At 39.9% G+C, this 25,419-nt stretch overlaps 1 protein-coding gene across 1 annotated transcript; it reads right to left on the reverse strand.

Annotated features, from left to right (window-relative positions):
• Positions 1-4,518: 4,518 nt before the first annotated feature.
• On the reverse strand, positions 4,519-7,527 carry LOC137814827 (uncharacterized mitochondrial protein AtMg00810-like). The gene is made up of 3 exons (XM_068617749.1): positions 7,480-7,527; positions 7,132-7,225; positions 4,519-5,426 (listed from the first exon to the last, which is right to left on the reverse strand). Exons 1-3 carry the CDS (start codon positions 7,525-7,527, stop codon positions 4,519-4,521), a joined length of 1,050 nt encoding a protein of 349 aa, XP_068473850.1.
• Between the last annotated feature and the right edge of the window lie 17,892 nt (positions 7,528-25,419).

A 25,419-nucleotide genomic window follows, 5' to 3' on the forward strand; every position in this document is an offset into this window, starting at 1 on the left:
CATGGCCGCGTTTTCATCCGCGAAGGTTGTCCTCAACTCAACATACCCTCATACCTCTACCTGATCTCCTGCGAAGCCGACCAAACACCCATCGTATGGCCTCAACTGGTTAGGGGATACCTGCAAACTGACGAAGGTCTCCCAAAACATCATGTCAACCGAGCTCCCCTGGTCAATCAAAACTCTATGAACCTTTCGCCCCACAGTGACAACTGATATTACCACTAGATCATTCTCATGAGAAACAACGTCCTCTAGGTCATCCCCTGTGAAGCATAGGGTGGGCTCCTGAACACGGTCAGGTTTCCTCGTCTCCAAAGACATCACTGCGCAGACATACAACTTATGTTTGGTAGCCGAGCTTCCTCCTCTAGAAAATTCTCCAAATATGGTATTTAACTCCCTGTGGGTCGATGTCTCATGTACCAGCTCCTTGAGGACAACTTCACCTTGTGGTCCTTCCTGGCTGTCCTCGAGATACTCCTTTAAGAACCCATCCTTGGCTAACTCAGCCAGTTGGTGACCCAAGGTTGTGCATTGCTCCACATTATGTCTAAATGCCCTGCAGAACATGCACCAGGCATCTTTTCGTGACCCTAGGTTCTGCTCCGTCTTCTGAGGAAACTTTAACTTGTCTACCACTCTCGACATACCAAGAGCTCTTTGTAGGATACACGGAACTTGGGTCGAGCTTGCGGCTCTTCCCTCGCCTTCCCCCTCGACTCGTCTTTCTTGGCCACAAAAGGCACATACCTCGAGTCTGTTCTCTTCTCAGCAGAGGTTTCATGGATCCGTAGAGGTTGGTCTCGGTTGCTCTCCTTAAGCTTAGGTTGCCCAGAGCATGACTTTTTCCGCCTCAATATGTGCGACAGCCCACTCACGCACCTCAGAAAACGTCTCCACTGGGTTCCTGGTCAACAAATCATTGAATGGTCATGCTGCCATCCCCTGCTAGAAAGCGACGATCATCATCTCTTCATCGTGCGTTTGGAGTCTTACTGTTAGTGCGTTGAACCTGTTCAGATACTCCTTCAACCTTTCTTCCTCCTTTGCCTCACGTCAAAGAGTCATACAGCCTTAGAGGTTTGACCTTGTTGGTGGAGAACTGTTCTCTGAACAACCTAGCGAACTGGGAGAAAGAGGTAATGTGGTTGTCGGGGATCCCACTGAACCATTGGAGGGTTGTACCTGTAAAAGTTCCCATGAACATCTTGCACCGAATGGCATCCGTTCCTCATAAGATGATCATTTGAACATTGAACGCCGTGAGATGGCTTTCAGGGTCCTCTACCTCCATGAAAAATGCCATCTTGGGTGTGATATAGTGAGATGACACGGCCTCATTCATGATTGCCTGTGAGAATGGCTTGGGAGTGTCCTTTACTGGTAAGTTGGAAGTTCATTCCCAGGTGGAACGTCGATCATGTTGTTGCAGACTCCTCTGCAGCTCCTCATTGGTTTTACGCAACTCCTCATTGGCCCGCGCATGTTCCTCCACAGCCATGCGGGAGGTCATTATTTATTCCATCAAGCACTGCTATAGAAGTTGTTGCTCAACTTTAGCTTCCGCTTGCAACCTCTCCTGCTTAGCTTTGGCTTCTTCGTTGGCTTCTTGAAGGGCTTTCATGGTCTCCATGAGTTGTTGTAAGGAAGGGCATCACTTCCTTTGGATCCCAGTGGTCCTTGTCTGCTATTTCTCATCTCATCAGAAAGCTCAAACACAAATGTGGATGGGACCAGGTTTTAACATGCCCCACGGTGGGAGCCAAATGTTCTCACCGGTTGACATCAAGTGAACTAGATGAAGGGCTTTGCTTCTGCTTTGTGTTCTCTAGAAAGTTTGGCACTCAACTTCATTGGACAGAGGGGGCTCTACCTATTGATTACACTTTGACGACCAAGTCAGTGAGAGCACTAGACATATCAAATCAGTTTTAGTCTTAGTATTCAGAAACAACATACCTTCACCGGGGATTTCAAGCCCCTTTTATAGATATCCCGCAAACAACTTTTTCTATCAATAATGTAATCTCAACAGAAGAACATTTAATCATAATAGAAAAACCACTTGCCAACAGATACCACTTATCTTCAGGCATTAGCAGCAGGCAAACATTCTATTTACGTGTGCACATTATTCTCGAGTGCTTACTCTTTTATTCTCGACAACTTTTTAATTAATACGTAACTAACACGTATTAATATATAACTAACATGCACATTATAACAAAAAATAAATATCTCTTTATCTTTTATCTTAATTACCTTTCCTGGGTCGATCCTTACCTGCCTCGACCCCTACCTGAACCGAGCTCCCAACCCACCTCTAAGATCCAAACGTCAAGCGAATTTCTCCCAAATATCTGGACCGAGATCACGAACCCTCTTGCATAGGACATGTTCTATAATGTTTTAAATTGCTATATTAATTTCATATCACGATTATTGGAAAAAGTTACGCGACTGTATATTTTGTGTTTTTAATCTTGATCATTCATGGCTAATGAAGTATCAAATTCGTGATTTTTTTTCAAAAACCTTTTTAATAATAAATAAATAAAATTATATTAATAGTAATAAATTATAAAAATAAAATAAAATAATATTATAATAAAACATTTTATTCGTATGTCTATTTCTTTATCAACTAAATATTATTTACTCTTACTTCACTTTTTTCTTTTTTTTTTCTTTTACATTTATTTAGGTTTTCTCTATTTTTTTTCTTCTATGAGAATTAGTACATATTATTTCTTGTTTTTTTCATATAATAACCTATAATTTAAAACAATATATAACGAGAATTTTTTTCCTAATATTTTCTTTTACATATTTATTTATTTATTTTTATTTACGAAAAAAAACAATTAGTTTAATATATCAGTTTAATAATTTCTTTTTTCAATTTTATTCTTAAAAATAATAATTATCAATTTAATAGCTTCTCTTATCAGTTTAATAAGTTCTCTAACTCTTAAAATTATCAGTTACAACATTTGTTAAATAACTCCAAGTCCCACTTCCTTTTCTCCCTTCTTTCTTAATTTAACTATAAGTAAACAAAGATAATGTAAAAAAATTAAATTCTTTTTATATTTTAAGAAGTAAACTTTAAATCTAAAACTTCTTTTTCTCCCTTCATTCTCTCTTCTCTTCTCTTTCCTTTTCTTTTCTTTTCTTTTCTACAAACATACATTCTCATCCTCACTATTCTCTTTTCTGTTTTCTTTTCTCTTTTATGCACACACTCTTATTCTCATTTTTTTCTCTTATGTGTTATCTACTCTTATTATCATTTTTCATATCCACACTCTCATTCTCATTTCTCTTTATCTTTCTAGATTTTGATTCATCTCTATAAAAATTATTTCTTTATTGAATCTAAATTCAATATTTTTTTGGTTTTGTTCCAATTCTTTTATTACAAAGTGGACTTTAAGCCTAACTCAACCCTATAAAACCGGCTCATAGGATTGAGGTTTGCACCCACTTATATACAATGAAAGGCTCTAATCTCTAGTCGATGTGGGATCTCCAACATCTTTCCTATTCTTTACATGTATTGTGATTTTATATATAAATTAGAATAATGCAGTATAAATTTATAATAAAATTTTAAAAATAAAATTTTAAAAAATACAAAAATACAAATAATAATAGTAATAGTAATAATATTAAGCATTTAAAAAAATTGGACACTAGCGATGTTCTACTACTCGTGAGTTGACGGTTTCCTACGATCCAGAGAATTGAAGACACGGAACTTGTCTTAGGAGCAAAATTTATGATGGGACCTATCATTTATAGATCCTTGGACTTAGGTATGTATGGTAACCTCAAGAAGTGAAATCAATTTATTCTCCATTTTACCTTTTTTGTTCAAAGTAAGTATTCGGGCCCCACAAAATACTAGGTTAACATATTTCCTATGCACAAGGTTAAACATTTTTATATGCACCCCTAACTTAATCATTAATTAATCTAACTTAACTATACTAATTTATTTTTATGTTCCCCATAATATATCTTATATGGTTTTCGTGTAACTTGGAGTTTCTTAAGTTTCGGTTAATGATATTGCTCATTACTTTATCTACTTTAGCTTGTTCTTAGAAAATAAGTTGTTCATCTTTGCTTAATAATTTTTTTAACATGTTATATGGTCTTATTACAGTTAATGAAGATGAATATTCCTTGTCTGATGTGGTGCATCAAGTGGAGTGTACGTAATCGCACGAAATCACAATGGAGAAAGGGAGGTTCTAATGAACCCTAATTGCAAATGAAAAAGAGACAATGACTTATAAAAGAGAGAAAAATAGAGTAAATACAAAAGAAATTCTTATTTACTTGTGTATTAGAGAGTAAAATACATGGTGTATATATAAGAAAAAGACTAAGACCTAGCTGAAACAGAAAAGGAAAGTTGGGCCAAACAAACAAAGTCCAATAACTTAAAACATAAAAACTAAATATGTTAACACCCCCCTCAAGCTGGGGAGTAGATATTTGTCAGGCTCAGCTTCGATTTGAAAGTAGAGAACTGTGCGAAAACAGGGGCTTGGTGAATATGTCAGCAACTTGCATGGCAGAAGTAATGGGCAGCAGTTTGAGGAGACCAGAGTTAAGTTTTTCATGAACTAGGTGACAATCAATTTCGATGTGCTTGGTGTGTTCAAGAAAGACTTGATTGGGCGCTATTTGAAGGGCAGATTCGTTGTCACAGTACAGGGTTGCAGGCTGGGAGAGAGGAAGATATAAATCCTGAAGGAGGTAAGACAACCATTGTAGCTCACATGTGGTGGTGGCAAGGGCTTTATACTCGGCTTCGGAGGAGCTGCGGGAGATAGTTGGCTGCTTCTTTGATTTCCATGATATTAGGGAGTCTCCTAAGTAGATGGAATATCCAGTGACAGATTTGCGTGTGGTAGGACATGTTGCCCAGTCAGAGTCACTAAAACCACAGAGGTGAAGTGAGCTAGTATGAGAAAAATATAGTCCTTCACTAGGGGTGCCCTTGAGGTAACGCAAAAGACATGAGACATCTTGTTGATGATGAGTTGTGGGTGCAGATATGAATTGGCTTAAATTGTGGACAGCAAAGGCGATGTGAGGTCGCGTGTTGGTTAAGTAGATTAGACGTCCAATGAGTCTTCTGTATTGGGAAGTTGCATCAGCATCAAGAGGGGAGCCTTGATCGGGAGAGAGACGGGTGGTATGAGTCATAGGAGTGGCCATAGGTGCAGAGTCAAGCATGCCAATCTCGTGAAGAAGATCAAGAGTATACTTGTGTTGACTTAAATGAAGACCAGAACTGTTGCGAGCAATTTCCAGTCTCAAAAAGTAAATGAGATGACTTAAATCTTTTATCTTGAAGTGATGGTGAAGGGATGCAGTAATTGTATTGATTTCCTCCGTGTCATCGCCTGTTAAGACCAAATCATCAACATAAACAAGAATAACAGTGAGTTTATCATTATTATATTTAAGAAAAAGAGAGTGATCAGCAGCAGAAATAGAGTAATTATTTGATAAAAGAAAAGTAGAAAGCTTGGCGTACCATTGGCGACCAGCTTGACGAAGGCCATACAAAGACCGTTGAAGCTTGCAAACATGCTGGGGAGAAGGAAGAGAGAGGCCAGGTGGGGGGGTCATGTATACCTCCTCATGGAGATCACCATGAAGAAAGGCATTATTGACATCAAGTTGTTTTAAAATCCAATTTTTGGTAGTGGCAATAGCAAGGAGAAGGCGTAGGATAGTGAGTTTAGCAACAGGAGCAAAAGTGTCTAAGAAATCAAGTCCTTCAAGTTGGGTGAACCCTTTGACAACAACTCTAGCTTTGTGGCGCTCAACAGTGCCATCAGAATGGTATTTGATTTTATATACCCATTTACAACCAATAGTTTTCTTTTCTGGAGGGAGAGGGGTAAGTTTCCAAGTATTGTTAGCAGCAAGAGCTTGAAGCTCATCTTGCATGGCAGATAGCCAAGAAGCATGTTTGGAGGCTTCGTTATATGTTTGAGGTTCAGGATGAGAATTGATAGAGGAAATAACATTTCTAAAATTGAAAGATAAGGAATTGTAAGACAAGTAATTATGAATAGGATATCTATTACTTATAGTGTTGGTTGCAGTGTGGAAATCCGCAAGATAGGCAGGTCGTCGGTGAGGACGAGCTGATCTTCTTGGAAATTGGGGTCAGGTGCTTCCTGGAGATGCAGGCGATGATATTTCTGGTGGAGGTGCAATGTTGGATGCAGGAGTAGAGGCACTATTTGTTGGAAGATCAGAGGATAATGATTCGGTGCAGGAGTAGAGGCACATGGCTCGACAGGAGGTGCAGTATCAGAAAAAAAAAAATCAAAAGCATAATTATATGCGTTAGAAATAGGGAGAGATAAAGTGTTAGGGTCCTTAGGCAAGCCACTGTCCAATTTATATGGAAAGTGGTTTTCATGAAAGATTACATGTCTTAAGCAAACAATACTCTTTTATTACCGTTGATATTCATCATGTATGTGACACTTGTAGTCGTGCAAAACAGAGAAAACTTCCTTTCACTTTAAGTAATACTGTTACCTCTGCTATTTTTTATCTTGTACACTTTGATATTTGGGAACCATGTTCCATAATTTCTATGCACGGTTTTCAAGTGAAGGGTGTCCTAGTCTATAATGCCACAATGTTTTGTCTGTGATATTACAATTAATAAAAGGAGCAAAACAATGCGATTTAGAACGGCTAGAAGCAGGCAAGGTAGTGACAAGGTACAAGCCAGCGGTGGCTTTAACTGTACCAATCCTCTCTTGGGTGAGATTGTCCTGTATAATGCAGCGGGTTGAAGTGAAAGTTAAAGTGCATTTAAGTTGGTGTGTGAGTTTAGAAACAAATATTAAGTTTAATTGAAAATGAGGCACATATAGCACATCAGACAAATAAACTTATCAGAAAAACATATTAAACCAAAATATGTAGCATAAACAGTTTGGCCATTTGGAAGACTAATTAAGACAAGTTTAATTTTAGTATAAGTAGTAAAAACGTTCAAATTGTGACAAACATGATCCGTGACACCAGAATCAATAATCCAAGATTCTTTTATAGCAGATAGTGAAGAAAGAAACTTACCTGTTGAAGAATGCTCAGTATTGGGGATTTCATCTGCAGAGAAGGTGTCGACTTGATTAATTTGAGTGTGAGGGGTAGGATCCTCAAGGTTTTGCTAACGCAAAATGTTGGTAAGAAATTGGTACTGCTGTGATGTAAGTTGAATCCTCTTTACATCCTGTTCTTTAGGAAAAAGCTCAGAAAAAGTGTCAGTAGTAATCATATTATTGGCTTGGGATGTCCAATTGCTGAATTTGTACCCAGGAGGGAACCCATGCTTTTTATAACAGGTGTCGACAGTGTGGCTAAGACGATTACAAAAAGTGCAGAATTGTCTAGTAGAAGAAAACTTTGAGGTTTTAACATTACCAGAAGGAAAACCCACTTTGCGAAAACAAACAGCCTCAGTATGACCATATTTACCACATAAATTGCATGTAATAGTGTGACTACTATTAAGACTATGAAGACTAGGGTTTTCATTAAACATTGCCTAAGAGATTTTTAAATCCAATCAAGATTTTGAAAGAGAACAGAAAAGATAACCAAGAACAACAAATGGGGAAATAAAGATCACAGAGAAGCGCACTAGAGCTCTTCATTTGAAGAGCTCTGATACCATATTACAGTTAATGAAGATGAATATTCTTTGTCTGATGTGGAGCATCAAATGGAGCGCACGTAATCGCACGAAATCGCAATGGAGAAAGGGAGGTTCTGATGAACCCTAATTGTAAATGAAAAAGAGACAATGACTTAAGCATAAAAGAGAGAAAAGCAGAGAAAAAAAATACAAAAGAAATTCTTATTAACTTGTGTATTAGAGAGTAAAATACATGGTGTATATATAAGAAAAAGACTAAGACCTAGTTGAAACAGAAAAGGAAAGTTAGGTCAAACAAACAAAACCCAATAACTTAAAATAGAAAAACTAAATATGTTAACAAATCTATCTAAATTATACATAACAATATTGAATTAAGTTTTTTCTTTTAATTTTGATGACCCTTTTTAACTTGTTGAAATTTAGTTTGTAAAATATGATTTAAAACAATGTTCATTATTCTTTTTAGATTTATCTGATTCCTATAATTTATTTCTTTATCAGACAAATTTATCCGGGTTATAGGGTACTATTATTGTACCCTTTTGTTAATAAAGTTTTGTTTATAAATATGGACGTTTTTTTTTTAAATAAGTTTTCAATACATCAAACAATTCTTATATCTAGTTTTGTATATGAAGAAAATAAATGTTGAAATTGTGTTTTTCAATCCTTTTAGACTTGTCCACGAGACACAATTTGAAATTTTTTAAACACTGTTTGTAAAAATAACGCAACAATGAACATTATATAAGAAAATAATTATTAATTAATATAATTATATAACAAACATTCAATTTCCCACATATTAAAAAACTCACAAAAATGTTTACTTTGGAAAAGTGTTTTTATTTGAATAAATACGTATTACGAAAGTGGACTTTAAGCCTAACTCAACTCCATAAAACCGGCTCAATGAAGTGAGGTTTGCACCCATTTATATATTATGAAATGTCCTTATCTCTAGTCGATGTGGGATCTCCAACACACTCCCCTCACGCCGAGAGTGATAGATAGAAGCTCGTGTGTGGGACTATATATTATGGGTGGTCCGATAGCGGCCCGATAGCGGGTGGCACGATAGGCCCAACACAAACACTCGCTAGGATAGGCTCGAAATGGCTCTGATACCGTATTACGAAAGTGGACTTTAAGCATAACTCAACCCCATAAAACCGGCTCATAAAACAATACGTTTTAAAGAAATAAAAATAATTTCAATCAATAAAAATCCATAGAAAAAATAACTTATTAAACTAAATCTAATTTTGGTTAAACACGACAAAACTTGAACATAATCCAACTATTACTAAGACTAATGAAAAACAGGAGCATGGACAGTAACCAGAGAAATTGAATTATTGACATCAGAGATTTAATAATTAATTTTACGTGAGATTACACATATATATATATATATACTGAAATAATTCTGATTCATTATTTTAATTGTACAATAAATTCAGGAAGAAAATTTTGACATTATTGCAATACAAAATGTGCATGTAAACGACACAGAATCGTTTATTGGAGACAGGAGAAAAGTGACAACGTGGGGTATTCTTATGTCAGTGTTCTAAATTCTATTCTGTAGCAAACAGATGAAACTGTATGAAGAAGAAGAGTGATGATCAAAGTGATGTAAAGTCAAGGCAAGAATCTGATGAGTTACCTTATCAGTATAATTGTGATAATGAGTAACTTGGGGAATAGGGTTCCACATAGTGTCCCTCCTAACTTTAGTGCTACTTTTTCACTTCGATATTGTCTTCATCTGAATAACGCACCAACGTGAGACCCGGATCAAGCACCCTACTTTTTTCCTGATCACACTTTTTCTATGATATCATATTACCAACTTAATTAGTAACTTTTAGTAAGAGATTGTACCGACCAGTCCTCGAGCGTCGTTGACCGCTAGTAATGATGGGTCCACGTAAGATGGATCCCACGAGTGGCGTGGGCTAGTGCCTCGCAAGGCATGTGAGCCAAAGTGCCGAAGAGTGGTCAAAGATAGATCACCAGGATGTGTTGATGTGTCCTCAACAACATTGTGAGGACGATGAGACATCGACATCGGTGACTTAAACAACAGAGCTGGGCCACGAGAGGTGGGTCCAAGACCACACACCAGTTATCAGTTAGGGAGAAGCCTAGATCACGAGGGGTCCATGCGTGTGGTGTGGATGACGCGATCAGGCGTAACACAAGTAAAGGGTCATTGGAAGAGATACGACCTGTGAGGGTCACGTTCCAGGAGTAAACTACATGCATGGCATGTGAACAGCTAAGACACTCCTAGGACGGATGGACCCAGAGATTAGGTGCACAAGTTGGTACCCAGGTGGTCATCCCGTCAGAGGTTGCACTCCAGTAAGGGAGTCTTACGCGCTAGATTGCCCTAAGAGTGGGTGATAACAGCGCTAAGGCACACCCTTAGTAACCCTAACTGCGGTTAGCAGAAACCCTAGAGTATATAAAGGGTAGTATTAAACCTAATAAGGGAGGCAGTTGGTACGCTATTCACACGCGAATTCTTATGGAAGTTTTACACAGATTACACAGAGGGCTTTTTACAGCTTACCTTTGGTGTTTCCTAGCCCTATACTGACTTGAGCGTCGGAGTGCAAACGGCCTCTAGAACGCCCTTTGTCTTTGCATTTTCAAGTGTTTGATCGAAGAAAGGCACGAACGAAGGCAAAGATAATTGGGCGTGTGATCGTCGTAGACGTACGAAGGCTATCGAGTCAACCAACAGGAACATTTGGCGCCTACCGTGGGGCACAATTTAAAACAGTGTCCCATTCGCAAGAACAAGAAAAAGATCAACCAAGATGAGAAACACGAGGCAAGGATCTGTTGCACCGAATGGAAGCGAAAGCCTCACCCTGCAACAAATTGTGGAAACGATGCATGCTCTCCAAGAAACGGTGGCTGCATCAAGAGCGGATCAAGAACACATCTAGATTGATCTGGTTGCGTCGCTAGCAAGAAATGAGGATTTGCAAAGAACCAACGAGGAATTGCGCAGGGATTTGCACAATCAGGCAGGGGAACGTGAGGTGGAAGATCAAGAACCTGCGACACCACCTAGGGAATTCCCAATGCCATTCTCGCAAGCGATCATTGACGTCGTGATACCAGCCACGTTTGTGGGGCCCAAAACCACCTTTACAGGTGTAGAGGACCCAGAGGCTCATCTCACGGCCTTCCATACGCAGATGATGTTGGTTGGGGGCTCTGATGCGGTGCGTTGCAAGCTGTTCATGAGCACACTGGTGGGCACGACGATGGATTGGTTCATCAGCCTCCCTAATGGCCACGTAACGTCATTCGCACAACTTTCTAAACTGTTCAGAGAGCAGTACATTGCAAATCGCGCTCCCCCACCCATTTCTTACGATCTTTTCGACTTAAGACAGTATCAGGGATAGTCCCTGAAGGAGTTTCTCAATCGCTTTGGGGCACAGGTGGTGAAGCTGAACACCAAGGACGAAACCATGATGGTACACGAGTTCAGGAAGGGCATCGTGTCGGGACCCTGAATCACTCATCAGAAATCGCCCCAAGACTTTCAGCGAAATTAGGCGTCAAGCGGTGGCCCACATTGTCGCAGAAGGTGAGGTCAACGAAAAGTGCACATGCATTGTTCCCTCGCGCCCACGAGCACCAAGTCGACCTCAACCCTTAAGGGTACACGAGGTGACGACAGAGAAGAGGGCTCCAGCGAAGCGGCAGCCTGACGAGTCCAGGAAGCCCCAAACCAGGGGACGCGCAAGGGAGAACGTGTCACCAAGGCACAACTTCGTGGTAGAGTTGAAAGGAAGGATTACAAGGAGCAAGGCTAAAGTTTTGGGTAAAGAGCATCAAATGCTTTCTCCTTTTGTAATTACCCTTGTATAAATTTGTAAATAATATAGGAGTAGCCTTAGGAAAATGCCAAAAGAGAAAAACTAAAAGACACCTCTCATGTAAGGCTCTTAGGCGCTACTTTAGAGTAGGAACTAGAAGAATGACTCTTCCAACTCCTTTCTCTCTTAGGCGTTACTTTAGAGAAGGAACTAGAAGAGTGACTCTTCCAACTCCCTTGCCTTGTATTAATAAAGGTGCATGGTGCCTTGTATCATAAGTTGAAAGTTGAATATTGAAATTGAAAGTGAGGTTATTCTCTAGAATTTGAGTGGTTTCTTTGTGAGACTTGCTCTCCTTTTCTTTGTCTCATCTTGTGGGTCTTGGTAATCCTCAAGTGGCGGCACTCTCACTCATCTTGGAGCCTTCCACTATCCAAGTGGCGTGATCACTCCCATTGTCTTCAACCACATAAGTTTCTTCTACTCTTCATCTTCTTCTTCCATACCCATTCTATATCAAAAACTCTAAAACATGTTTTGTTTCTTTTTCTTGATTTTATATCGGTCAAATATTGTTATTGAATGTTTCTAATCAATAGTTTGTCATTGGTTCTTGTTTTAATCGATTGGAATTACTTGTTGATGTTCTATTCGGTTTATGTTCTTGAAATGGGTTTCCCATGGGTTTCTTGATTTGTGTTCTTGAATTGCTTATAGAATCTTGATCCAATTCTTGAAAGTGTCATATGATGTTTCATCTTCTAATCAACTCACATCATATATGAAAAGAGAATGCCAAAAAAAAGTGTCATTTTGGCAGAGAGAACGATGAGCCCTTAGGGTAATCCCATGTAGAGAGGATGAGCCTGTTTGTTGTGATGAGTCCTCGGACCCTGAGAGTCCCTTTTGTTATTTTTATGCTACTGTCTTCAAAAAGATTCTCCTTCATTTACCTTTGTTCAATTTTGATAAAGAATTCCTCACCGAAATCAACGTGGCCCCTGCCTAGCTATATCCAAATAGCTGGGCATTTGTTCGGAGTTTTTCAATTCTTTGCACACAGTTTGGCCTTTTGCCATCTTTGGAAGTCTTCCTATATTTCTTTGAGGCCAAACACCTAGGTCGCCAACTTTGGGTTTCCTTTAATGGGGTGGCTGGGAGAGCATTGTTATCGCTCTTCCAGCAGTCTTGCGCAGGCTTCAAGGGCAAATTCTTGAAGGTACACTGCAACAAGAAGGACGCAATTCTTCTAGATGGGTTTCCTTTAGATTGGACCAAGAAACCAACCTTCCAAGGTGCTCGGTGCCTGGAAAACATGCCACAGCGTGACTAGGAGGTTTTCCATTTCTTCTCAAGCCTAAAGGTGGTCTTTGTTAGTGTCACTCTCATAAGCAAAGAGTTCTCCCTACGGGGGCTAAAGGCTTACATTGGTATTTTTCATTCTCTACTCTCAATGATGCTGACTTGATTATTGTTGCTGAATTTCTCTTATCTTTTTTGCAGACAGCATGCTGGCCCGGATCAACAAGAAGGATCTGGCAGAAAGAGCAAAGAAGATGAGGGCAACTGCCCAATTGCCTCAAACTCAAAGTTGTTGCCACCGCAACTCCAACCCCTACTGAAGACGACAAAGAGACCTATTTTGGGCCAATCTTTAAAAGGAGAAGGAAGACAACAACTACCCCTTCCGAGCTCACCACCTCAGATGGACGTGCTCCCTCTCACCACCAAACCCATCCCCACTACGCGACATGGTAGTGGTGCAGGAAGACAAGGGCACGAGCGTCCAAGAATAAGGACTATGGGACTAGAGCTTGGACGCTCCCTCTTTTCTTGAGAAAGCCCTCCTGCCCAGCAAGGCCAAGGAGAAGTTGATGGGCCTTGAGGAGGATCTCGTGGTGGGGGAGACCATGAGGCAACTAGGGCAAGCACTGGCTACAAGTTTCCTGGTCGTCTCCAAGCTGAAGGAGTGGAGAGGGCCAGTTGAGAAGAAGTCCCATGAGGTTGTTGAGCTCCATCAACAAGTAGGAAACCTCAAGCGAGAAATGACGAAGCTTCATGAGGAACTCCAGCAGGCAAGACAATCACAACAAGAAGCCAAGGCCATCCTGACTGAGAAGTCCAAGGAGGCCTTAGGCTTATCTAAAGAGAAAACAAAACTCTTGGCTGAGATGGAGAGGCTAAAAAGGGAACAGGCGCAGAAGGATGAGGAGTTAGCCAAGGAGAAGGAAGCCTTCACCAATGACACTGCTAACTCATACCTGGTGGGCTTTGAAGACGCTATTGGACAAGCCTCATGAATTTATCCCGAGATAGACTTCTCTCGGCTTGGCCCAGGCAAAAATGTGGTAGTCGGGCATCTCATGGAAGAGTAGTATTCTTTGTATATCTTACCACATTTTGTAGCACTTTGAACAGTTTAACTTATTAACCACTTTTATTTATGTATGCTAGCTATAGCCTTTCTTCTACTTATCTAACTTTTTATCTTTGGCAAACTTCGACTAATGTCATTCATGCTTAGTAAAACGTAATTAGCATAAACTTAACACCTATGGGTAACATAACAATTCACACTTATGTTAATCCATTTAAGCTAAAAGAACAACAAACTTAAAACTTCCATTAATCACCACAAATCACCATGCTTTGGAAATCTAACCTTGGGATGATCCATACTCTCGGGTTGCAAAAAAACCTCTTGTTTCGCATGAGTGCTCTTTAGCTGCTTGAATAAGGCACACATACTTTGATTTTGCTACATAGGGACTTCGTTACTCAGAGATTTGCGTTTGATCTCCTCTCCATGTGTCAAGGATGACTTGTTCACAATCGTGACACGTCTGTCCAGAGCGTTGGTCAATCCTTTGGCTTAGAACACTAACTTGAGTGTTGGCTTACACACCAAGTTAACAATTATCTTTGTTTAGAGCATCTGACTCATGTGTTAGTTCACGCACCAGGTCGACCCTTAACCCTTACCTTTTCCTAGAGTTTCTGACTTAGGTGTTGGCTTACGCGCCAAGTCAACTCCTCAGTAACTTCCCTCGCTTAGAGTATTTGACTTTGGTGTTGACTTACACACCAATCCAACTCTTTTACTATTTCCTTTATTTAGAGTATCTGACTCAGGTGTTGGCCTACACACTAAGTCAACTCTTCAATGATTTCCTTTGTTTTAGAGTATCTGACTTGGGTGTTGGCTTACACACCAAGTCAACTCTTCCACGATTTCCATTGTTTAGAGTATCTGACTCGAGTGTTGGCTTACACACCAAGTCAACTCTTCCACAATTTCCATTGTTTAGAGTATTTGACTCGGGTGTTGGCTTACACACCAAGTCAACTCCTAAAAAATTTCCTTCTTGGAGTATCGCCACCCTACAGGGTGCTCGAACTCGGGTGACTAGCGCTGAGGTAGGTCGTCTTACCTACTCTTAGTGAACCAATCTTAAGTTACAACTACTCATGATTCATGGTGCCTGAACTCATAATTTTACGGAAAAAGGTTGCCCCATCTGAATTACACAACTTCGAAACACCTAGACTTGGAATCTTACAAAGGAAATAGGTCACCTCGTCTTATTATTATGTAATTAGCTATGCACACCTGGTGCTTACCCGTATAATCTTACCGGTAAGTTGCCTTATCATGTGCTAACAAGAAAATAATTCTAGTGCATCACATCTTTCAAGAACAATTTTCATTGGGTGACCTCGTTAAAAAACCCTCATAAGGGAAAAAGAGTGTCCCCTTTATTATTCGAATTATTTGTAAAGAATAAAAATATCTCAACTGAAATAAAACTTGAGGTTTGCCCCATTCCATATTTGAGGTATAGCTCCCACCTCTAGGGTTTCAAGCCTGTAGGCTCCGTTTCCGAGAACCCCCACCACACGGAATGGGCTAGTCCATTTTGGAGACAACTTATTCTTCAACTGGTAGGGGTGAGCTTTCCGCATCACCAAGTCGGCAACCCGGAACTGACGAGGCTTCAACTTTGTCTTATGCTTCAACTCGACCATTCCCTTCAAAGCTTCAAACCTTATACAAGCTTGTTCACGCACCTCATCTAGTAGATCCAGGTTCACCCTTCTTCCTTCATTAGACTCTTCCATCACGAAGTTCTAGAACCGCGGTGAGCTTTCTTGGATCTCTACAGGTATCATGGCGTCTGACCCATATACTAAACTGAAGGACGTTTCCTTGGTGGTGGATTGGGGGGTGGTGTGATAGGCCCACAAAATTCGACGCACCTCTTCTGACTAGGTCCCCTTGGCCTTCTCCAACCTCCTCTTCAATCCTCTGAGTAGAACTCTATTGGCGGACTCGACCTGACCATTCGTCTGAGGATGTTCACATAGGAAAATACTTGTTTGATGCCAAGCTTCGTGCACAGCTTGCAGAACTGCTGACTTGAAACTAGGTACCTATATCGGACACCAAATGCCTAGGGATCCCGAAACGGCAAACAATGTTTCTCCACACAAAGTGTTGCACCTTGTGGGCAATTATCTGTGCAACTGGTTCGGCTTCTATCCACTTGGTGAAGTACTCAATAACCACAACAAGGTACTTCATCTGACGATTGCTAAAGGAAAAGGACCTAAAATGTTTATTCCCCAGGTATGGAAAGGTTAGGGGCTATGTATTGACTGTAACTCCTTAGGGGGCGCATGATGCCAATCAGCATGTTTCTGACATTGTTCACATCGTTGTGCATATCTCACAGAGTACTCCGTCATAGTTGGCCAATAATACCCAGCTTGAATGACCTTCAGGGAGAGAGCTCTTCCTCCCACATGGCTTCCAAAGATGCCTTCATGGAGCTCTGTCATGATGCGGGTAAACTAATCCCCACTTACACAGGTGAGGATGGGATGGGTGTAACCATGACGAAACAACTTTCCATCCACAAGGGTATACCTTCATGCGTTCATCTTAATCGCCTTCACCTCTACAGGCTCAACTAGAGCATCCCATCAGCTCGGTAGCGCTGATACGGTGTCATCCAGGCTTCTACCACATCGACCTGCAGGACCTTCAATGACTCCTCTCCCAACAAGTCATAGGTGTTTATCCTAGGCACCTTCAAAGTCTCTTGTGTCAGCGACCAGTGCCTCCCTCCTTGTTCTGAGATGACCTCCAAGGCTTCTACGTGGTTGACCTCAACTATCCCCTTCATCACAGTAATGGGCGACTTCAAGGTCTCATGAATGACTGACCTTTATCGACCTCCCTTCCTCGAGCTTGCCAACTTGGATAGTAGGTCTGCTCAGGCATTTTGTTCTCTTAGGACGTGCACCAGCTCGAACGTGGAAAAAGCTTCCTTTAAAAACGTAATGTACCTAAGGTACGAGGCCAATTGTGGGTCTTTGGCCTGGTATTCATCTGTGACTTGCTCGATAACCAACAATGAGTCACTCTTTGCCAAAAAGCTTTGAGCACCCCACAACATTCCAACTATCACAGCTTCATACTCAGCCTGATTGTTGCTGGCTTTGAAGGCAAATCTTAAAGCCTACTCGATCAACAGTTCACTAGGTCCTTCCAGAATGACCCTAGCACTGCTACCTTGCTGGTTAAAGGATCTATCCACCGAGAGGACCCACTGAAAGTCACTGCCATCTATCTGGGTAGCCTCAGATGATAGTTCTGTTGCGAAATTAGCATATATCTGGCTTTTGATAGACCCCCTGGGTCCGTATTGTACGTCGAACTCAGACAAGTTGACTGCCCAACGAACCATCCGACCTGCCATGTCAGGCTTCTAAATGACCTTGCGGATAGGCAGATCTGTCATTACTATTACAGTGAAACTATGGAAATAATGGCGGATTTGTCGAGCTGCAAATACCATTGTCAAGATGACCTTTTCAATAGCTTAATACTATACCTTCGGCCCTAGTAGCACCTTGCTCACGAAGTAAATAGACCCTAAAACCTTATCCTATTCTTGCATAAAGACCAAGTTGATTGCTTTATCGGTGATGTGAGTTGATTTTAGATGTTTTCATTTATGGTGACACTTTTACTTAAGATTAGGATTTTAAAAAGTAATGGTGAGGACCTAAGGAATATTCCCACTGGACACGAACTTAACGAAGTGGTTATGTAAGTGTGAAGGTTCACTTCACAGATGCAAAGATGAAAAACAAGATATGGTGAGGATGAGATGCAATTGCGGAATTGAAAATGGGCACAAGGTTAACATCAATGGTGGTCATGGCCTCCCAAATGATGAACCATACTCATGATAATGAGTGAAACCCAAGAGCAATAAAGAATAGAAACTAAGAGACAAACACATAAAATGGAATGGAGAAATGGAAGGAAAATGGAATGAGAAAACTTATGATGGTGGGTGAGAAATGTCACGCCACTTGGAGTGTGATGTGCTCCAAGATGAGTGTGTTGGCCTCCACTTGAGAGCTTCCCAGATCACTCAAGATAAGACCTCAAACCTAAGAGGACATAAGCCTCACTAAGAGCTCACACAATTTGTGCAGAGTTTCTTTACTTCTCAAAATTCAACATGTAAAATACAATGAGGTAGGCCTCCTATTTATAGGTGAAGGAGTCTTGGAGAACAAGCATGAAGGGTAGGATGGGAAACACTAAAAAATGGTCAGCCTTAGGGTTTGACTAAGTCAAACCCGCACCCTAGGCTTGTCCTTTTAGATACTAGGTCAAAATTCCTTCCTAAAGGGCTAGGAACAAACTAAAATGCTAATTACACACCCTATTATGCTAAAGACACCTTATTCTAGCTTATTTTTGCTATTTGGACCCCTATAGAGATCCTAAATTATTTACAATATATATGTATCTTAGAAGAAGACCAGCAAGAAGAATATTTGGTGCTCTGGTTTATGCCCATCACCTCTAGTCGGGTACTTGAGATCCTTGGTGGGGTCTTGAATTGTTTGCTGAGATGGTTGCTCTCCATGTGCTTTGTCTTTTGCTTCATTGGTCATCTTCATAGCTACTTGGTTTGTAGCAATCGGTGACTGCGAAATAAAGCCGAAGGGGAGTACCTGGCAGCGGCTTACAAAGGACAGATGAGCTGGCCAGGTACTCCTTCAACCTGATGAATGCGTCTTCACACTCATGAGTCCATATGAAACGGTTGTTCTTCTTCAGGCATTGAAAATAAGGGTACCCTTATCTCCTCCAACTGATAAGAACCGGGACAAGGCGGCCATGCGTCCAGTCAGCTGTTGTACTTCCTTCGCACTAGCAGGTCTCTTCATTCTTATGACTGTTGCACACTTGTTCGGGTTTGCTTCTATACCCCGTTCAGTGAGAAGAAAGCCAAGGAAATTCCCTGCTTCCACCCTAAACACACATTTCTCTAGGTTCAGCTTTAAATTATACTTGGCTATCGTGCTTAACAACTCTTCCAAATCAGCAACGTGTTGATCCTTTTCTTCTGAGGTGACGAGCATGTCATCCACATACACCTGTACGTTCCGCCCAATCATTAGGGCGAGGATCCTATCCATCAACCTCTGATTGGTAGCACCAACATTCTTGAGACTGAAAGGCGTGACTTTGTAGCGGTAGCTAGAGAGCTCGATCATGAAGACGGTCTTGCTCTTATCTCGGGGGTGCATGCAGATTTAATTATACCTTGAGAAAGCGTTTAGGATACTCAAGAATCGACAACCTGAAGCGTTTTCCACCAAGGAGTCTATGTTGGGCAGCGGATAGGAGTCCTTGGGATAGGCCTTATTCAAGTTTGAAAAGTTGACGCACATACTCCACTTCCATTGAACTTTTGTACCAATACCACGTTCGCTAACCACTCAGGGTATTGAATCTCTCTTATGTGGTCAGCCTTCAAGAGCTTCTGCATCTCTCCTTCTACGCCTCTCCTCGTTAAACTTCCTTCTTTTCTACACTACCAGTCTGACCTTCTCATCCATAATAAGCCTATCGCACAAGAAGTCTGGGTATATCCCGGGCATGTCTGAGGGTGACCAGGCAAAAGCATCCATATGCCTAGATATTATGTCAACTATCTTGTCTTGCAACTCTCGACCTAGTGATGCGTCGAGTTTGAACTTCTTGCCTTCAATTTCTTTCTCCTGAACCTCGCCAGTAGGTCCAGGTCACCTCTCGCTAGCAACTTCAGTTTGCATGACCACCCCTGGCTCTCGCACCTGAACAGTGATCGAACACACTCTCCTCTTGCTTTTTAGGCTATTCTCATAACATTTCCTTACCTCCTTTTGGTCAGACTTGATGACGATCACCCCTTCATCAAGGGAGGGCAACTTCATCATCATGTGCCTCGTCGAGGCCACCGCGCCTAACCTGTTCAAGGAGGGTCTTCCCAAAAGCAAATTATAGGTCGAGACAACATTAACTACTAAATACCTGATGATAATTGTGTGAGAAGAGGCACCATCTAAGAAAGTCGTCCTCAGCTCCACATGTCCCTGCACCTCCACCTGATCTTCGGCAAAACCAAACAAACAACCATTATATGGCCTCAACTGGTCAGACGAAAATTGCAAGTTATTAAATGTTACCCAAAACATCACATAAGTTGAGTTCTCCTGATCGATGAGAACTCGGTGTACCCTTCTTCCCACAGTGACCACGAATATCACTACTGGATCATCCTCATGTGGGACCACGTCTCCCAAGTCAGCACTAGTAAAGCAGAGGTCGAGTTCTGCCAGCTGGTCAGACCTCCTCGCCTCTACTGCCATCACCTCTCTCGTTTACTTCTTACGCTTGGAGGCAGAGCATCCCCCTATTGGTGTTCAACTCGCCATGGACTGGTACCTCATGCCCTTGGTCCGCTGAAGCACTCTCTTCCTTCGACCCCTATTGGTTCCCTTCCAGATATTCCTTCAAGAATTCGTCCTTTACCAGGCCTGTTAACTGATAGCCCAGAGTTATACAATGTTCCACGTCATGCCCAAACCCCTAATGGAACTCACACTAGGTCTCCTTTCGTTGCCCCAAGTTCCTTTTAGAGTTTGGGGGGAATCTCAACTTATCCACCATCTCTGACATGCTCAACAGTTCCTTGTAAGTCATCTGAAACCTTGGTCGAAATGGCAGATCTTCCTTTGCCTTCGTCCTAGGCTGGTTCTTCCTAGTTGTGTAGGGTGCTCTCCTGCGTCTGACCTCTTCTCGGTCGCAACTTCATCGACCCTTAGAGGCTGAGCTCGACTACCTTCTTTGGGCTTGGCTTGCCCTGAGTATGTGTTGTTGCGCTTCACAGGTACTGCTTCTTCTGCACCGATGTGAGTGACAACTCGACATCATATCTCCCCAAACGTTCGTGTTGGGTTTCTGATTAGTGAGTCACTGAATGGTCCTGCCATAATCCCCTGCCCAAAGGCATGGACCATCAAGGCCTCGTCTTGGGTCTGGAGCTTCACTGTGAATGGCCCAAATCTGTTCAGAAAATTCTTCAGAGACTCACCTGTTTTTGCTTTACGCCAAAAAGAGCGAAGGAAACTGGTGGTCAACCCTGGTTAACAATGAATTGTTCCATGAACAACTCGAAAAATTAGAAGAAGGAGGTGATGTGGCCATTTGTGCCTGTGAATGTACCCATGAACATCTTGCAATGTATGGCGTTTGTCCCTCCCAAAATGATCATTTGGGCATTGAACACCGTGAGATGACTCTCAGGGTCTTCTACGCCCGTAAAAACAATCTTCGGCGTTATGTAGTTAGCTGGTATGATAGCGTCCATGATCATCTGCGAGAATGGCTTGGGGCGAGCTCTTAGCTGAGCAATCGGACCTTGCTCCCTTATAGAGCGTTCATCAAGTTGTTGTAAGTTCTTGCGCAATTCCTAGTTAGCCTTGCGCAACTCCTCATTGCTTGCCGAGAGTTTTTCCTGTTCAGCTTTGGCCATTACCATTGCTTCTTGGAGAGCCCTCACAGTTTCCATAAGTTATTGTATAGTGGGGTGTTGTTCCCTTCAGATCACAGTGGACCTTGCCTCGTGTTCCTCATTCAGTCAGAAAACTCAAACACCATTGTGAATAGGATCAGGTTTTATCGGGCCCCACGGTAGGCGCCAAATGTTCTTGTCGGTTGACTTGCTCGCCTATTGACTCCGGTGACAAGCTCTAACTCCGTCTGTCTCTTCAGGAATTTGTCCTATCTCTTGTAGCTCTGGAACGTAGCTCCGTTGAAACAAAAGGGGCCCTACCTATTGATTGCACTCCAACGATCAACTCAGTAAGGGCTTACTAGAATTTACGAAGTATTCAATTTCAGGCTCAGAAACAACGTACCTTTACCTGGGGTCTCAAGCCCCTTTTATAGCTTACCTCTTGTAACAACTTTCTCTCACGAGAATCTAATCTCAACTGAAAGCATACTCAACAGGAGAAACATATTTTTTTCAGGGGCGCCTTCTCTCAAGGTGCTACAACAGAAAAGAATCTTACCTTCAAGGAGTGCATAAAATAATAACAGAATAACCACTAGGACACCAACTCATGCGCCAACATCAGGGGTAAATTCTACTTACGTGGACACCCTACTCATGGTGCTACGTTATCTTTCACAATACATACAACCTAACCACTACGTGCCTTAAAACACACGGACTTAGGTTTAAAAAAAAACATTTACTTGACCTAGACCCCATACGCACTAAGTGCACCCCTGGGTCCACAAATATCCTTTATTAACCGCCTTGCCTTTACGTACAAAAGGTTACCTCAATTATACCAAAATGGGTTTACTGTCCAATCGATGCCCAATCATATAGCCCATTATACTGGCCCAACAGCCAAGCTGACTTGTCTGTGCCATGCACCGAGATCCGACCACCGAGCACTGAGCCCTGAGGAGTTTGTCTTAATTAGATTTTTTTTTTCTGCCCTTAACCAAAGTTAATAAAAGTTTCTTATTGACACCAATAAGACTAATTTTTTTATCGTTGTAACACCCCAAAAATACCTCTAACTATTACAATACAAGCTTGGAGTTTTTCAAAACATTCCTAATACATGATTAGAGCTTATAGAAATACAAATATTTACAATATAAGTTTCAAATCAACATCCTAAAGCTCTCCAGACCCTCCGACACCTATATGTTCATTTGCTCGTGTACGTAGTACAGTCATCATAGTTCAAACACAACAAAAAAGCAAGGGTAAGTCAGTGAAAATAAAATTTTATAATATACACAATGAAATCAAAAGAGAAAACCAAATTACATTATCAATTTCTCAATTATTCAATCTTCTTCAAATCCGAACAATAAAACAATATCTCACTTGGATCTACACATCCAAGATATTCAACAAACAACGTCTTTCGAAAGACATGTATTAAGTAAGTCTACCAGAGACTAACACCTGATCCAAAGATTACCAACGAATCCAACAGAAAGGATCAGGGTAAGTTCAATACAACCCATGTCGTGCATCTCATATGTCACAGTGTTCATGAACTCCCCCATCAAATTCTCACAACCTGATATCTTAGGCTATGTGACTTAGATCATCAGTGAAGTTCGGAGATCTCTGTTACCACATAGGCATCAATACTTAATACACAACAAGCATCAGTCCATACATTATCCCAAATGTATGAATTCAATTCCATACCATTTTATTCAAAATGAAATCCACAATATTCAAAATCCTATTTAACATAAAAAAAACACTTAAATACTAAACCATCAAAATCTAATATTTCTACAAGTTTAAATAATATATAAGCAAACAACATCATATATAAACACACAACATCCCTGCAAGAGAAATTGAATATTGGAACCACATCCCCTCTACATCCAGGTCTTCTAGCCTAAGGTGTTATTAAAAATTAAATTTAGCTTCTCTTACCTGAAATTCTAGTGATGAAAATTCTACCTCCAACAGAAACCACTCCAAAATTTAGGAACCTAGAACAAGTTGTCCAAAAATTACCAAATTTTAGTATGATATTAATCAAGTTGAGAAAAACATATTTCTTAACTGGCCCCACAATATTGATGACTAAATCATAGAAAAAAACAGAGAATACGTGATCTTTAGAGTAAAAATGAATTTATTCTTATTGAAAATCTGATCAGATAGAAATGTAGTCTAACTCCTCAGCTACTACAGGGTATGATCAGATTTTGAAATAGATGAGTTATGAAAAAGAAAATGAAAACAGAAGGGAGAGGGGAGAGAAATGGAGAGAGAGAAAAAAAAAATGAAAGAAGTAAAAAGGTAGGACTGCACGACGTTTACTGTTGTAACTCATGATTTTCTAGTCAACTTTGATAGAATTATCTCGATGTTTGATAGAATTTTATCCATCAAGTAACTCTATTTCTTCATGAATATATAATCTTTTCACTTAAAATCTAACATTGTATCAATTCAAACAAAGAATAAATAAAAGTTGATAAATTTAAATTATTTTATCTAAATAAAAACATTTGAAAACTTAAATAGTTTGAAATAAAAAGAGTTCAAATTGAATATATTTGAATTTTTTTTAAATGATAAAATTCTCAAGTAGTAACATCGTCAAGGAAGTTTCTTCCTTAAGTATTCTGTCAAATAGGTAAAATAACTAAAATATCTCATCTAATACGCTTTCATTCTAAAAAACTCTTTTCAAGATACATTTAAAAAAAAATTAACCTGAAACACATTCTGGAATTTATTATACACATTCCAAAAAATACTTTTCAGAAATTCCAGAAAATATTTTTCAAAATATACTTATAAATTCCAAAAAAAATGTTTAGAAAGATTCTGAAAAAGCTAAACTAAAAATCATTTAAAAAAGGAGTAAAATCCTTTTTTCGATATTGATGGGATGGAAGAAGAACTTTTGACAGGGTAGATGAAGAAACACCCCAACTTCAAATATGTCACATTTATGAACCCATTATATTTAAATTATGAAATCAACTTATTATTCCTTGTATGCATCATAGCAGTACTAATCACAAATCAATCTCATTCCATTGTCAATTTCGGGTGAAATATTCTTCTTTGACCTTTTGAGTATGTTCAACTTTTAGTGACAGACGGTCAAGAAAAACATGATTTTCCTTTCAGAATTATCTTATGTCGCTAGTTTCATACTGAAATTTTTTTTTATGAAATTATCCATATTGAGCATTGGAATTCCTACTACATCCAATTTTTTTATGAAAAGATTGAAAATGTCCTTAAATAAAATGTAGTACATATAAAAATACATTCTGAATTTCCTTTTTTAAATATATTTCTAAATTTTTTTTCATAACAAATTTTTATTTTTTGTATTGTGAATTTTTTTATTAGGAATGAAATTTTGATTTTTTTTCTAGATTTTTATTTCCAAAACACAATTTTTTCTTCCAAATTTACTTTTCCAAAATATATTATTTGTAATTTTAGATTTTTATTTCATGAAGGACATTTTTGAAAATTTACAGAAATCTAAAATTTACTTTTGAAAGCTTTATTTGGTTTACCTTAAGGCAAGTTCTTCTTACACCCAATCATTTAACCTGCACCCAACATAATTTTTTATTTCCGAAAATGCCCTTCATTCTAGTAGAAATGAAAATTCAGAATTGAAAATAATACATTCTTCAAAGTATATCCAGAATTCAAAATTCAAAATCTCATTCCAATAAAAAAATCCACAATACATAAAATTTGTTCTGGAAAAAAAAATCTAGAAACATTCCGGAAACGAGGATCCATAATGTATAACCCTATTTATTTAAGGATATCTAGGATCCATAATGTATAACCCTATTTATTTAAGGATATCTTCGTCTTTTCATACTGAAATTAGGTGTGGTGCCGGAAGTAATTGCCTTACCTTAATGATGTATATATGGTTGAGTAGATGAAAAATAAAGAA

This window comes from Phaseolus vulgaris, chromosome 10, assembly GCF_000499845.2.
Source record: "Phaseolus vulgaris cultivar G19833 chromosome 10, P. vulgaris v2.0, whole genome shotgun sequence".
Classification (NCBI taxonomy): Eukaryota; Viridiplantae; Streptophyta; class Magnoliopsida; order Fabales; family Fabaceae; genus Phaseolus; species Phaseolus vulgaris.

Coding starts and splice junctions, on each gene's coding strand:
- LOC137814827 (XM_068617749.1), bottom strand. CDS start 7,527: ATGGTCATACTGAGGCTGTTTGTTTTCGCAAAGTGGGTTTTCCTTCTG. Junction 7,226..7,479: donor CAAAGTGGGTTTTCCTTCTG/GTAATGTTAAAA, acceptor ATTTTGCGTTAG/CAAAACCTTGAGGATCCTAC. Junction 5,427..7,131: donor TACTGAGCATTCTTCAACAG/GTAAGTTTCTTT, acceptor TGGTCTTAACAG/GCGATGACACGGAGGAAATC.